The following is a 13,019-nucleotide window of genomic DNA, read 5'->3' on the forward strand; positions in this document are numbered from 1 at the left end:
TTATTTCCTTAGATTTCGACACAGCACTCATACCGCTACACGGCTATCTGCAATTGACTACATAGCTTCCAACACATTTTATTCAATCTATAGTTTGTTACACTTTAAGCTGTGAGCCATTTTTTTCTCTCTTAGTATGTTATCAATATTGCTTGCTTGATATGTTGGTCAATGATTCATTTTATATTTTTGGAGTTTATGTTTATAGGTTGATTGATAAGAGAAAAAGTAGAAGATAATTTTTTGATGAATTTCTGTAATTTTTTTTATGAAGTAATGAGTTTTCGGATGATTTCTTTGGATATAATTGAAATTTTATTTTACTTAAAAGATATTTTGGTCATTTTTATGTAACCAGACTTTTTTGGGGTGTGACTAGTAATTTTAATAAGATATTGGTCTATTCTGCCCAAAAAATAACACATTGTTATTAGTTTTGAAATGACCTTGTATTTTTTAAGCCTAAATTTAAAATTCAGTTTAGATCTTAGTAGAAGAATTTTTCACCAAGTGGATGAATATTGCAATCAATATCTTCATTTTCTTTGCATGGCAGTAAACTTTCTGTCTCATTCAACTTTCCATGCTACTAGGTTATGTAGTTCTTACACAATTATAAGCAAACAAATATTTACAAAATGTGCAGCATGAAAAGTTAAAATGTATTCAATTTACATAAAGTTCTAGACATTAACTAATTAACCATATTTCATTCCCTCCTCTAATTAACCATCAAGGTATTAGTAAAGTTTTTTTTCAGTTATATTCTAATATCAAAGCTAGACTAATTCACATTGCTTCTTCTTCTCTTCACAAAGTTAGTACTAATCAGTTATAATTTTGCAGGTTAGCAAAAATAAAACATGTGATACTATATTTACATCTTGCTTCTATTCTCTTATCAAACTTCAAATGCCTCTATCACAGTTCTGACATGTGAACTCTCAGATGAACAAATTGAGAGAGAGCAATATGCACAGAGAAATTCGATGGCTGACTCAGGACTTGGTTGTTACCTTAACGAATCTCCATGTTCACTGACACTACCGCCGGAAAGCTTTCGAATTATATGCCATAAACGTTTGCTTCTTCCGGTTCTTAGAGGACCTGAATATGAATGTCTTCTAAATGATCCAGATACTTGCCTTTCAAATCTTGCCGATGAGCTGAATATTTCTGATGTCGACAGCCCATTTTCGATATCAACTCCGAAATCGTAGTTAGCGGCTGCGGAATGGCTTTGGAAATTATCTGGTAGTTGTTCAGTAACAGTATAGAAATCAGAAGATGAACCGTCCTTGTTAGAACTTGTTGAACCGGCTTCTTTTGCTTCATCACATTCATTACACACGAGTTTCAAAGCCTGAACAACCTCGCCCATGAAAGGACGATCTGAAACCTCTGGCTGTACACACATTGAAGCAATGGCTGCAACTTTAGCCACACTATCAAAAGGCACATTACTTCCGAGAGATGGATCGATTATCACTTCGAGTCCTTCTCTGCTTGTTAGGAGCGGACGGGCCCATGCAACAAGATTCTCTTGACCAGGTGGTTGTGAAAAGTCCACTGGTTTTCGTCCTGTCAAAAGCTCAAGAAGGACAACACCATAGCTGTATACATCACTCTTCACGAGAAGATGCCCGGTCATTGCGTACTCAGGAGCCACATAACTGGATTAATTTTTCAAACATGAAAGAAAATACCATGTCAGTAAAAAGGGTAATATAATAAAATGTTAATACTACCTTCATTCATTTTTAGTTATCGTTCTAAGCTTATTTACATATACGAAGAAAATCAACAAAATTTATTATTTGTGATTGATTTACATGTCTTTTTCCTATAATATCCGTAACTATCTATTATCTTATTCCACCTATTTATCTCATTGCAATAAAAGATAAGAGTATGATTGATAAAACAATAGTTAATGATGCATTGAACTTTGAAAACTACAAATAAATAGAAACAAAATTCGTTTGCAAAAACGACAGATATTTCAGGCAAGAAAACTGTGTACCCGAAAGTTCCCATGACACGGGTAGATATGTGTCTGTTATCCTCATCAGCTGCCGTTCGAGCCAATCCAAAGTCAGATACTTTAGGTGTAAAATCATTTTCCAATAAGATATTGCTAGATTTGAAGTCCCTATGTATGACATGTGGACTTGAATCTTCATGCAGATAAGCGAGACCACGAGCAGCACCAAGTGCTATCTTTATTCGAGCACTCCAATCAAGTGGGCTTTTTTCCCTGTCAACTCCTACCAGAAGACCAAATAGAAGAAAACAATTTAACGATCAAAGTAATTATGATCAAAGTAAAACGTTTTTAACGATTTGACAATTATGATTGATTGACAGTATAAACTATCTTTACACTGACAATGTATATGAATTAAATCCATAAACACTCATTATATTGAAGTACTAAACAATTGACACGACACATGAGGCTGAAGCAAGAAAATTTATGTACCATGTAAATGGGATTCCACACTGCCATTTGGAATGAGTTCATAAACTAGACATCGGAAGCTGAGCTCTGTACATATACCGATCAACTTCACCAAATTTCTATGGTGAAGGCGGCTAAGCATCTCAACTTCAGATAAGAATTCACGATCACCATGATGATCCTCTCGCTTTAGAACTTTGAAGGCTACTTTTGACCCATCTTCAAGGTTACCACTATAAACAAGACCAAAACCTCCTTCTCCGAGTATTCTAGAAGGGTGAAAATTATCAGTTGCCTTCTCTATTTCATTCATACTGAAAGTCTTGGCAGATCCTGCGTAAGCAGCAATGCTAGATCGAAATGATGTTGAAGCTGAAGCACCTGCATTTGATGGTCCAGCAGTACCTGTGAATCACGTGTTTGTTTCTTAATTAAAAAAAGGCTATAAATGATAAACAAATTAAATTGTCACAACAGATTATAAGACATTACGCCTTGAGTTACCTGGTGTTTTGGTAAGAGATGGTGGAAAAACCCGTGGGGTTGATGTTGGTTGAGACTCAGAAACATGATCTCTGAACTTAATTAATGCAAAAACAGCGGCAGAGCATAAAACAATTGCTAGAAAAGATGAAAGAGCAATGATAGCTATAATGCCCTTGCTAAGTCCACTTCTATGCTGCCTCTTCTGTATGTCAACTCCAAGAGGCTTTATTGTTCTACCATTGTTGCCATTGTTTGAATATGGGCCACCGTCTATCATGTTAACACTTGAAGGTGGTAATGGAGGAGATGGAGGTAAACCTGCATATTTGGAGAACCGTATAAACTTTTTATCTGAGAGAAAGTCAAGAAGAGAATACAATGAAACTGAGAATTTACGCATATATACCTGGATAGCTTATATATAAAACTTCATAATCACCAAAGTAAGAAGATTTAATAACAACTTTTTTATGCCAAAATCTATCTGAAGTTAAAAAGGCGGTAGTGTTGTCAAATTGTTCCCCAAGCGGCACCAAATCAATGAGGGCATCGGTTTTATCTGGCTGATCAGTTGCTGCATTGGCTCCCATAATACGAACTTGGCTTTGTTTCATGAAAACACCGCTGGATATTTCAGAAGCAAGCTCCGAAACCAAAGGGAAGAAGGTGTACAGAGGAACGTTGAGGCGAAGACCAACTCTCATGGGCCAGATACACATGCAAGGCACCCCGGGTGGAGAATTTGTGTAAGGCTCCGAGCAAACAAATGATAAACAATCTAAAGAATGAAAGTATATACTCGTCAGAAAAATCCAACTTTACATATTTGAGTTTGCAATCTCGTGTGAGAAATTCTTGATCTACAGTCCTTCTCTTATATATATATATATATATATATATATATATATATATATATATATATATAGTACTGTTATGAAAAATTTGTATCAATTATTTCTCAAAAAGAATATTCAAGTGTGCTAACCTTCATTGGGAGGTGGGGGAGGCAATGCTTGAACTCGAGGCAATATTGGCTTCTTAGGGCTCTTTGAAAAAGACCGCTGAGGAGATATTTTAGGAGGGTGAAATGGAACTTGCAACAAACACAATGAGTAGATGCAAACGGATAAGTAGATGATGACAAAAATACAAGTTTATTTTAAATATGGAATTATAACCTTTCTTACTTTTTGTTGAGTGAGGGAAAGTCTTGAATGATGGAGAAGGAGCAGGTGAAACCTGGCTCACTGGTGATTGAATAGGGAAGGTAAACGGAGAATCTGCAGAACCTACAACAAAGATAATCCTCAGTAATTAAACCCTTCATTTACTTATCACTATCATAGAAGAAACTTCTTAAAAGTTTCAAAGGCACCTCTGTTCATTGGTGCTGGAGCATTATGTCTTCGTCTATTTGTAGGAAGAAACGAGGGAGGAATTGGTTTATCTATATAAAATAACCAAACAAAAATTAATATGTATACAATCAATTACAGTGAAAAAAAACTTAAAATGTGACAGAATTCAATCGGATGATCTAAGAGTCAAACCTTGGTGTTTGGATGTTGGAGGAGAAACAAAATATGATGATGCAGGAGCTGGGCTGGTTATCGTGTTCCTTGTATGCTGATGCTTATGAAATGTGGTCGAAGGTGAAGATGCAGGAGAATGATCTTCTTTGTTGAAAGGAGATTTAGGAGGTGAAGTCAGTGGCTCAGGAGCATGATGAAATGGCCTTGCTTTATTTACAGAAGGAGCTACAACAGATATAACATAAATAAATCAACACAGAGACTAATTTGGATATTCATCTATTGAACATGAGACAAAATAATAGTTGTGAATATGTTATTTTTAAACATGTTAACACTAAACTTCCAAAAGAATTCAAGCATGATGTCTATTTTGTACGCTTTTATCAGAGTTGGTATTCAACATGATATTAGACCATGGCTGAGTTCAATCCTAACCATCTATTTTGTTAGATATACAAAACCATATTGGTCCTCATCCTAGTTAAGAATATGCATCGCATCAAAAGTAGTTTAATGTTACCATATGTACCTTGAGCAGGGGAATTAACTATAGCTGGTGGTGACTTTGGTTTTTTGTTCAAAGGCGCAGAAACAGGTTCTCCACCGTTTTTCCCATTGAAGCTTCTGGAAGGTGTTAATGTGGGAGAGATGACAGGTGCTGCAGCATATGATTAGGAATTAAGGAATGATTTCACAATAGCATTAACAATGCAAAAGAAATTATATTAATCAGATGCAAATCTTGAGCGCACTCTAGAATGATAGTTACTGAAAGATTTGATAACATATATAAAGATTTATACATTGAGAAAAAATAATTAAAATGCAAAAGATTTGTGAACATATATAGACATTGTAAAGCTACTATCTGAAAAGTGTGAATGCTATGGTTGTAACTAAACACACTCATATTATCATGTGATATTGAAATGAGAGAGATACAATACAATCAAACGTCTTTCTAGATTATCATTTATCAACAACAATAGTATTCAAAGTTTCAAATCAGTAACAAAGTATCCAATCATGCATAAGATTGTGCTTTAAACAGTGTAGAGAGACAACAAACGTGCAAATGAAGAAATTAAATGATGTAACAGAAAGTAACTGTTAAATATTTCATAAAAAGCGATACACGAATAAAATCAATTCTCTAAATTTGCACCTGGTACTTCATTTGGAGGCGCTGCTGGTATGACTGGGTGGATCAATGGTGGATCTACCGGAAATGTACTTATTGGTGCTGCAAGAGTACAATAAAAAAGATAAGAATGAGACAAATACACATAAAAAGTATGATAAAATTAAAATTAAATATTGTATCCTTCTCCCTTCTTTTGTTAAACTAAGTGTTGGTCTCAAGTGGTTCATGAGCTTCAGTGAAGGTTGAATCGGTCGGAAATACCTAAGTTCGAACCCTGACTGGAACAATCACTGGCCATGTTTTACTTACTTCATGAATCCCGGCAAACTCTAGATTACCAAGGTCTCTTTCCTTGGAAACTGGAGGGTTAAGGCCATAAATAAGTAACAAGATCAACTAGGTGAAATGGATGGAGTTATTTTTAGTGAAATCGGGTGGCCTAATGGTTGGTTATTTTGCCTTTTCCATGACTGACATGAAATAGCTTATGTGCTGTAATGAAAACTAGGAATTTCAAAACTATATAATTGAATTTTAGAGATGATTTGAGAAGATTATACAACATACGTGGCATTACTGGTTCTGGAGTGTGAATGTGTCCCTTATGTATGGTTGTATTATGAACATTAGGTGGAACACTTCCATGTTGAGAGGGCTGGCTGACTGACGAGTTTTTTGGAAAATTTGCAGGAGGTTCTGCAACCGGAGCTGTTCAAAATGACGTAAAATGCATGTTTAGCGTCAATATCAACAAGAAATAAGGACCTAAAAGAAATTTTTTATAACCATAAATTAAAATTACCTTGTGAAACTGGTTCCAATGTGTGACTGATACTGGAATTCCTTCTATGGACAGTTGGAGGCAAACTTCTAGGTTCAGTTGACTGATTCACCGGCAAATGTTTCGGTATATTGAATACAGGAGCTGTGTTTAATATGCATTAAAAAATAGTATTTTTTTGTCAATAACAATTGGAAGTTGGTTAAGAGAAAAGGAAATTTCAGAAGACAAGTATTAAAATTTCATCACATGCCTGGTGACATTGGCTGCGGAGGAGGAAAACTTCCATTATTAGTTGAATGGCTTATTGGTGAAACTTTAGGCTCATTGGTAGAAGGTGTTGCAACTGGGGCTGTTCCAATATTTCAACAGAAGAGCATATTTTTGGGTTAATAACAACTGGAAGGTGGAGACGATGAAATGGAAAACGATTCTGTATGAATTATAAATGAGTAAATAGGCAAACCATCATTTTAATCCCTAAATGTGAGAGAGGTTATAACCATAATCTCTGAATGTTTCTGAATTAAAAAAAAATATACATAAGTGGACCAAATTGACTACATGTGTTTGGCAAGGCCAAAGCTCTAGCTAATATCAGATAGCTTGTAGCACATAAGCTCGTATGATCAAAGTAGATATGTTTGGTAAGTGTTTTCTCTCACGAACTTAAAGCGTTTTTTCAAAAGCTTATTGTTTGTTTTGCGACGCCACTTCAAGTAGTGTCTGAGCTTATAGTGTATCGTATTTTCTCTCATTTTTATCATCAATATCTTAATTGAAAACATTTAAATATGAATTTAAAATATCTTTTTTCCATTTTATATTTCTGAGATAGTTGAAAAGCTAATTTTTTTAAAAACCTAAATTTCTATCAGGAAGCTAATCCGCTATTATCGACTATCAGCTAGTTTATCCAATATCCGCTATTAGTGAACCGAGACCAATAGAAAACACATTCAAGGACCAAACTAACTAACAATAAAAGAAACGTTTGAGGACCAAACTGACTAACGAATGATGTATTTATGTACTTTTTGTAATTTTGATACATTCAGAGAGTATTGTGACACCGCCATATTTAAGAACCAAACTCTTTCCTCAATTATAATTACATGACAAACTTTAATCGCATACCTGGTGAAACTGGCTCTAGGTTGTGATTCCTACTTTCATTCCTCTTGTCAACCTTAGGAGGCAAACTTCCATGCTCAATAGGTTGGCTGATAGGTGAAGTTTTAGGCAAATTTCCAGGAGGTGTTGCAACAGGAGCTGTTCAAGAAGCAAAAGAAGACAAGAATCTCGGTCAATATCAATATGAATTATCAAGGTTCCCTCAATAAAAGAAACTTTCCAATCATGTACCTGGAGCTTTCCTTTGAGGTGGAATTGGTCGCATAGGTGGTGGAAAACTCCTTTCAGCAGTTGATGGGGCTGGAACAGCCTTATCCGGTGGCGTTAACGGTTTGGTGCTTTGACTAGGACTAGGTGATATGGATGATTCACTTCCTTTAGTCTTCTGAGGAGGTGGAGCTGATGTAGGAGGTTGTAATGCGACTGGAGGTTGCAAGAAAGATCCTGGATGATGAAAAGCCATCTTTTTGTGTCAGATGATACTGTTGTAAATACTTTTACTCATCCATTAGACAGGTCTGTTCGGTATACAATAGTCTATACGCATATTAGCGTCTGGACTCGATTTACATCTTTAAAATAATATTCAGAAAATCATTTCACAATTCTACAGATCCCAATGTGACCTAATGGACTAAGCTAGTTGAATTACCCTTTGGATGTAAGTTGAGACAACGTCTCACATTTAAGGACCAAAATGACTCTTTACTTGTTTTAATCACATACCTGGTGAAACTGGCTCTAGGTTGTGACTCTTGCTTTCATTCCTCTTATCAACACTAGGAGGCAAACTTCCATGATCAATTGGTTGGCTTGTAGGTGAAGTTTTAGTTGCAGGAGGTATTGCAACAGGAGCTGTTCAAGAAGCAATAGAAGAGAAGAATCTTGGTCAATATCAATATGAGCGTTCCACCAATAAAACAAACTTTTCAGTGATGTACCTTGAGCAATTGGTGTGGATATAGGAGGCCTAACAATAGGTGCTTTACTTTGAGGTGGAATTGGCTGCATGGGCGGGGGAAAGTTTCTTTCAGCAGTTGATGGTGCTGGAACAGCTTTATATGGCGGCGATAATGATTTGGCGCTTGGACTAGGAGGTGGCGATGCAAGTGAAGGGTGCAAGAAAGACCCTGGATGATGAAAACCGAAATTTCCATCAGATGATCCTATCATGGCCTAATAGATGTTAGGATTCACGTTTGGGAGATCCAAAAGTGATTCTGAAGACTTAAAAATTGATTTTAACATGCTTGGAAGTTCTCGATTAAAATTGATTTTTCCTATAAATTTTATTTGAACAAGATTTTGCCTAAAGAATTGATTGATTCTAACTTGAAGTTAAGATTTGTTGCTTTTGCCTCTACACGTGAGTTTTACACTCAAATTTTTTGTTCAATTCATTGTCATGTGAACTTATCGAAACAAGACCATTTTACATTAAAATCACATTTAACTAAAGTCAATTTTACAAAACTAATTCAATCAAAATCAATTTTAGCCACTATAGAACCAAACGCATAGTCCCTGAATGATCACATGGAAAACAATTCTGCAAGAATTGTAATTAAGTAAACAGTCAATTTAATTCCTAAATGTGTGAGACACTTTCCTTAGTCCCAGAATTTATTGAAATTTCGACGCCGTAACGGAACATATCAATAGATATCTGACAAGATATGAGACAAAGAATGATTTATTGGTGCTTCACAGGCCATTTGTTAGTAATTATATGGGCCAAGTTGGCTAACAGAAGACACATTCGAGAACCAAACTAGGTTAGTAAAAAAGAAACCAAACTAGATCATAATGAAAGGAACATTTTGGCGAACGAACTAAATAACCAAAGATGCATTTATGTTTTTGTAATTTTGATACATTTAGCGACTATTGTGACAGGACTTCAAACATTTAAGGACCAAAATGAATCTTCACTCATTTTAATCACATACCTGGTGAAACTGGCTCTGGGTTGTGACTCTTACTTTCATTCCTGTTATCAACATTAGGAGGCAAACTTCCATGATCAATTGGTTGGCTGATAGGTGAAGTTTTAGGCAAATTTCCAGGAGGTGTTGCAACAGGATCTGCTCAAGAAGCAACAGAAGAGAGGAATCTTGGTCAATAATCAATATGAAAGTTCCCTCAATAAAAGAAACTTTCAACTTTCCATTCAAGTACCTGGAGCAGTTGGTGTTGATATAGGAGGACTAACAGTAGGTGTTTTCATTTGAGGTGGAATTGGTTGTATGGATGGTGGTAGATTCCTTTCGGCCGTTGATGGTGCTGGAGCAGATTTATATGGCGGCGATATCGATTTGGTGCTTGGACTAGGACTAGGTGATACGGTTGATTCAATTCCTTTAATCTTTTGAGGAGGTGGAGCTGATGTAGCAGGTGGTAATGCAACTGGAGGTTGCAATATAGTTCCTGGATTATGAAAACTCAATTTTTTTGTCAGACTATCCCAATGCAGACCTGATTAGATTATTTGAAATTATCTACTGTCATTAGCACTTCTGAGACTGTTCGGAAGAGCTTATGGAAATATCTTATGACATATCCATAAACTTTTTTTAGCTTATTTCCGTAAGATCTCTCGGATAGCTTATGAAAACACTTAATAGCTTATATGAGAACAATTTGACTTTATTTTACCTTTTGTCATTAAACTAGTTTATACATAAACACTTAAATGATAAAGGCTTATGCTATAAGTGCTTAATTAAGATTTTTTATCCAACCAAACAGGGTCTAAGGGAGTTGAATTACCATTCGGATGTAAAAGACTAGGCGCTTCACTAGAGAAAGGATCCATAGGCAATATTGCTGGAGACGGCGATATAACAGATCCTGGAAGAAGGAACAGAAGTGAATCGAAGTTTGAAAGCTCATAATTCAATACCTTAGCTATATATTATTAAGTTTACCATCTGGATCTGAAGGGCTTGATGCAGTGCTTCTCCATGACTGTCCATTATGGATAGGACCAGGTGCTTCTCCTTCAGGATGAACACCAGGAAGAAATGCTGGAGATGGGGATATAATAGACCCTTAAAGAAAAAATTATCAATCAGAAATCCAAATATCAACAAGATAAAACTTATGAAATCAAATGACATGGACTGATAAATCAGACTAACTTATGTGATCATATCAGCATTATATTATGCAAAATTGAACAATTCTGAATCTTGGTATATTCTAGTATATCTAAATAAAGGATCTATATAGTCCAATTGAGAGCAAAATTTGAATTTTTTTTATAGATTTTCTATATCTACAAATTCAAATATTGCAGACTACTAGATTCTTAAGGTACAACACTGGCTTACTTTCATATTGATTCAATGAGGGGTAAGAAATCAAACCACATGCATAAAGAATCCTAACCAAAAAAGCCTCTTTGGTTTTCTAAAAATCATGAGAATTACAATCTTCTTATACCAATAAAACCACATAAGCACTAATTTCTAATTTTGCATACCTAGCATAGAATAACTTCTTAACAAATCAGCATTTATCAGCTAAATATGTTATAATTAAGCTGTTGATCTTGATCTTATTAGTGTAAGATTTAAACCAATAATTTAATTGCAAATTAAGCAATCATGTTTAGCCTCTAAGTTCTGTGTATTAATCTCTAACAATCTGTGACAAATTTATAAAAGAGTTAAAAAAGTTGTGAGGTTAATTAAGTACCTACCTTCAGATCCTTGAGCTTCAACAACAAAACCAAAAACACAAATCAGAATCAATGGCAAAACCACCCTCATCTTCAAATCAATCTCAAAAGACTAACACAGTAATAAATAGGTGAATATATTAAAAATTTAGAACTAGTTGATAACTTGAAGCAAAAACAAGTTAAATTGAAGAACTTCCACATATAGTAGTAACACCAAAAGTATGAGAAAGAAGATTATAGAACAAGCAAGAAGATTTTTTAGTGGTATGAGAAATAAGAAGTGTTTGTTGAGAATAAGAGTTCAAGAATTGGTAGAGACAAAGGTTTGTGACTTCCATAGGAGAGGTAAAAAAGTTTAACTGTTTAGTTTTGAACACTAGAGATGGTAGTTAGATCAAGGTTAAAATTGTTGCAGTGCAATAAAAATTATGGAGTTTGTGTGTTACACAATTCAGGAACACTTGAAGGAAACTCTAGAATGGAGAAAGTGAATTAACAGACCTCTTCTCTTTCTCAGAGAGAGAGAGAGAGAGAGAGAGAGAGAGGCAGTTGGAGTGGGACAGAGAGCCTTAGGAGCAGAACAGTGTATTTTCTATTAAGACTATATATTATATAATATATGTAGTATAATATACTATGTATATAAAATATACATATGGTGTAATTAATAAGTTACATAAATCCAGAGTTTTTATTTTTATAACTTACTAACTTTTTTTTTGTCAACTAATCTAGTGAAGGTGAATAAGGGGGTGTATGAGGTTCGAACTTCGACCTCTATATATAATAATGTTATCCCTGTCAACTGAGTTATGCTCACGAGGACATAACTTACTAACTTTTATTCATTGATAACAATAGAATATTTATATTAACACGAACAACGAACACGATATTGACACATATGCATTATCGTTTGTAACAAAAATGAGGAAATATAAATATTAGATATAACCACATATGTTGATAGCGTGTTTGTTTGTTTTTTTTTTTTTTTTTAAGAATTTAAATTAGCTCACTTAAATTAAAATTGGAGATAATCGAACCTGAAACCTTGATGATGAATATACTTACAGATCTTAAGTCAATATCAGCAGGCTAATCCAAGTAGGTTGATCATATGTTTTTGTTGAACATGAACATATATCTGGTATGAAGTGTCGGTAAAAATTAGCGGAGGCAAATATATTATATAATATATGTTGTAAGAAAGAAAATATGTACTGGTAAATAGTTTATTAATTTTAAGTGGGAAGAATTAGACTTATGAGTTGGTGTGAATGAGGGGATAATTACCAAACTTTGTTTAATTTCAGTTTAATGGAAGTTGCCTAGTTGCTTTTCAACTTTCTTTTTGGCAGGTCTTGTTGGCCATCTTAAGAAAATGATTTGTAGGTAACACACAAGGTGTGCCACGTGTCAAGATCTTGACTCTGATACCTCATCAGTCATATTCCACATGAGCTCATATTATTTAGTAATGGTTAATTGGCTTGTGCGGCACATAATAATAAATGTATCATCAAATAAGTTAGTTGCTATAAATATTAATAGGGTCTACTTTAGTTAGTTTAGGAAAAAAGCAAAGGATCCAATACAACCCTATAATAGGGTGTACAAAGATCATTAATTCAATAGAAATGAAATATTTGAAGTGACTGATTCATCCTCATCCCACATATTGAAGCGGGAGAAAAAATTAAATTGAATTTTAAAAATAGTGATATAAATACCATATGGTTAAGTACATTACATTATAATGAAGAAAAAGAAAATAGAACTTTAGGATCGAT

At 34.6% G+C, this 13,019-nt stretch overlaps 1 protein-coding gene across 6 annotated transcripts; it reads right to left on the reverse strand.

Annotated features, from left to right (window-relative positions):
- Positions 1–613: 613 nt before the first annotated feature.
- Positions 614–11,810, reverse strand: LOC11440251 (receptor-like serine/threonine-protein kinase ALE2). Of its 6 annotated transcripts, none has more exons than XM_024777386.2 (23): positions 11,245–11,810; positions 10,469–10,591; positions 10,311–10,391; positions 9,720–9,968; positions 9,491–9,625; positions 8,483–8,707; positions 8,268–8,396; positions 7,773–7,985; positions 7,545–7,679; positions 6,661–6,759; positions 6,429–6,551; positions 6,194–6,334; positions 5,648–5,725; positions 5,012–5,140; positions 4,498–4,704; positions 4,323–4,394; positions 4,135–4,236; positions 3,933–4,040; positions 3,354–3,725; positions 2,966–3,265; positions 2,483–2,842; positions 2,024–2,267; positions 614–1,673 (listed from the first exon to the last, which is right to left on the reverse strand). In XM_024777386.2, the coding sequence occupies exons 1-23, from the start codon at positions 11,312–11,314 to the stop codon at positions 1,013–1,015; spliced, it is 4,356 nt and encodes a 1,451-aa protein (XP_024633154.1). In that variant the 5' UTR covers positions 11,315–11,810; the 3' UTR covers positions 614–1,012. The 6 variants fall into 6 exon arrangements, with proteins under 6 accessions (XP_024633154.1, XP_013463444.1, XP_003595174.2 ...); XM_013607990.3 differs by having other exon boundaries at positions 2,483–2,866; positions 11,245–11,809; XM_003595126.4 differs by having other exon boundaries at positions 1,013–1,673; positions 2,483–2,866; positions 8,483–8,671; positions 11,245–11,809.
- Between the last annotated feature and the right edge of the window lie 1,209 nt (positions 11,811–13,019).

Source organism: Medicago truncatula, chromosome 2, assembly GCF_003473485.1.
Source record: "Medicago truncatula cultivar Jemalong A17 chromosome 2, MtrunA17r5.0-ANR, whole genome shotgun sequence".
NCBI classification, from domain to species: domain Eukaryota; kingdom Viridiplantae; phylum Streptophyta; class Magnoliopsida; order Fabales; family Fabaceae; genus Medicago; species Medicago truncatula.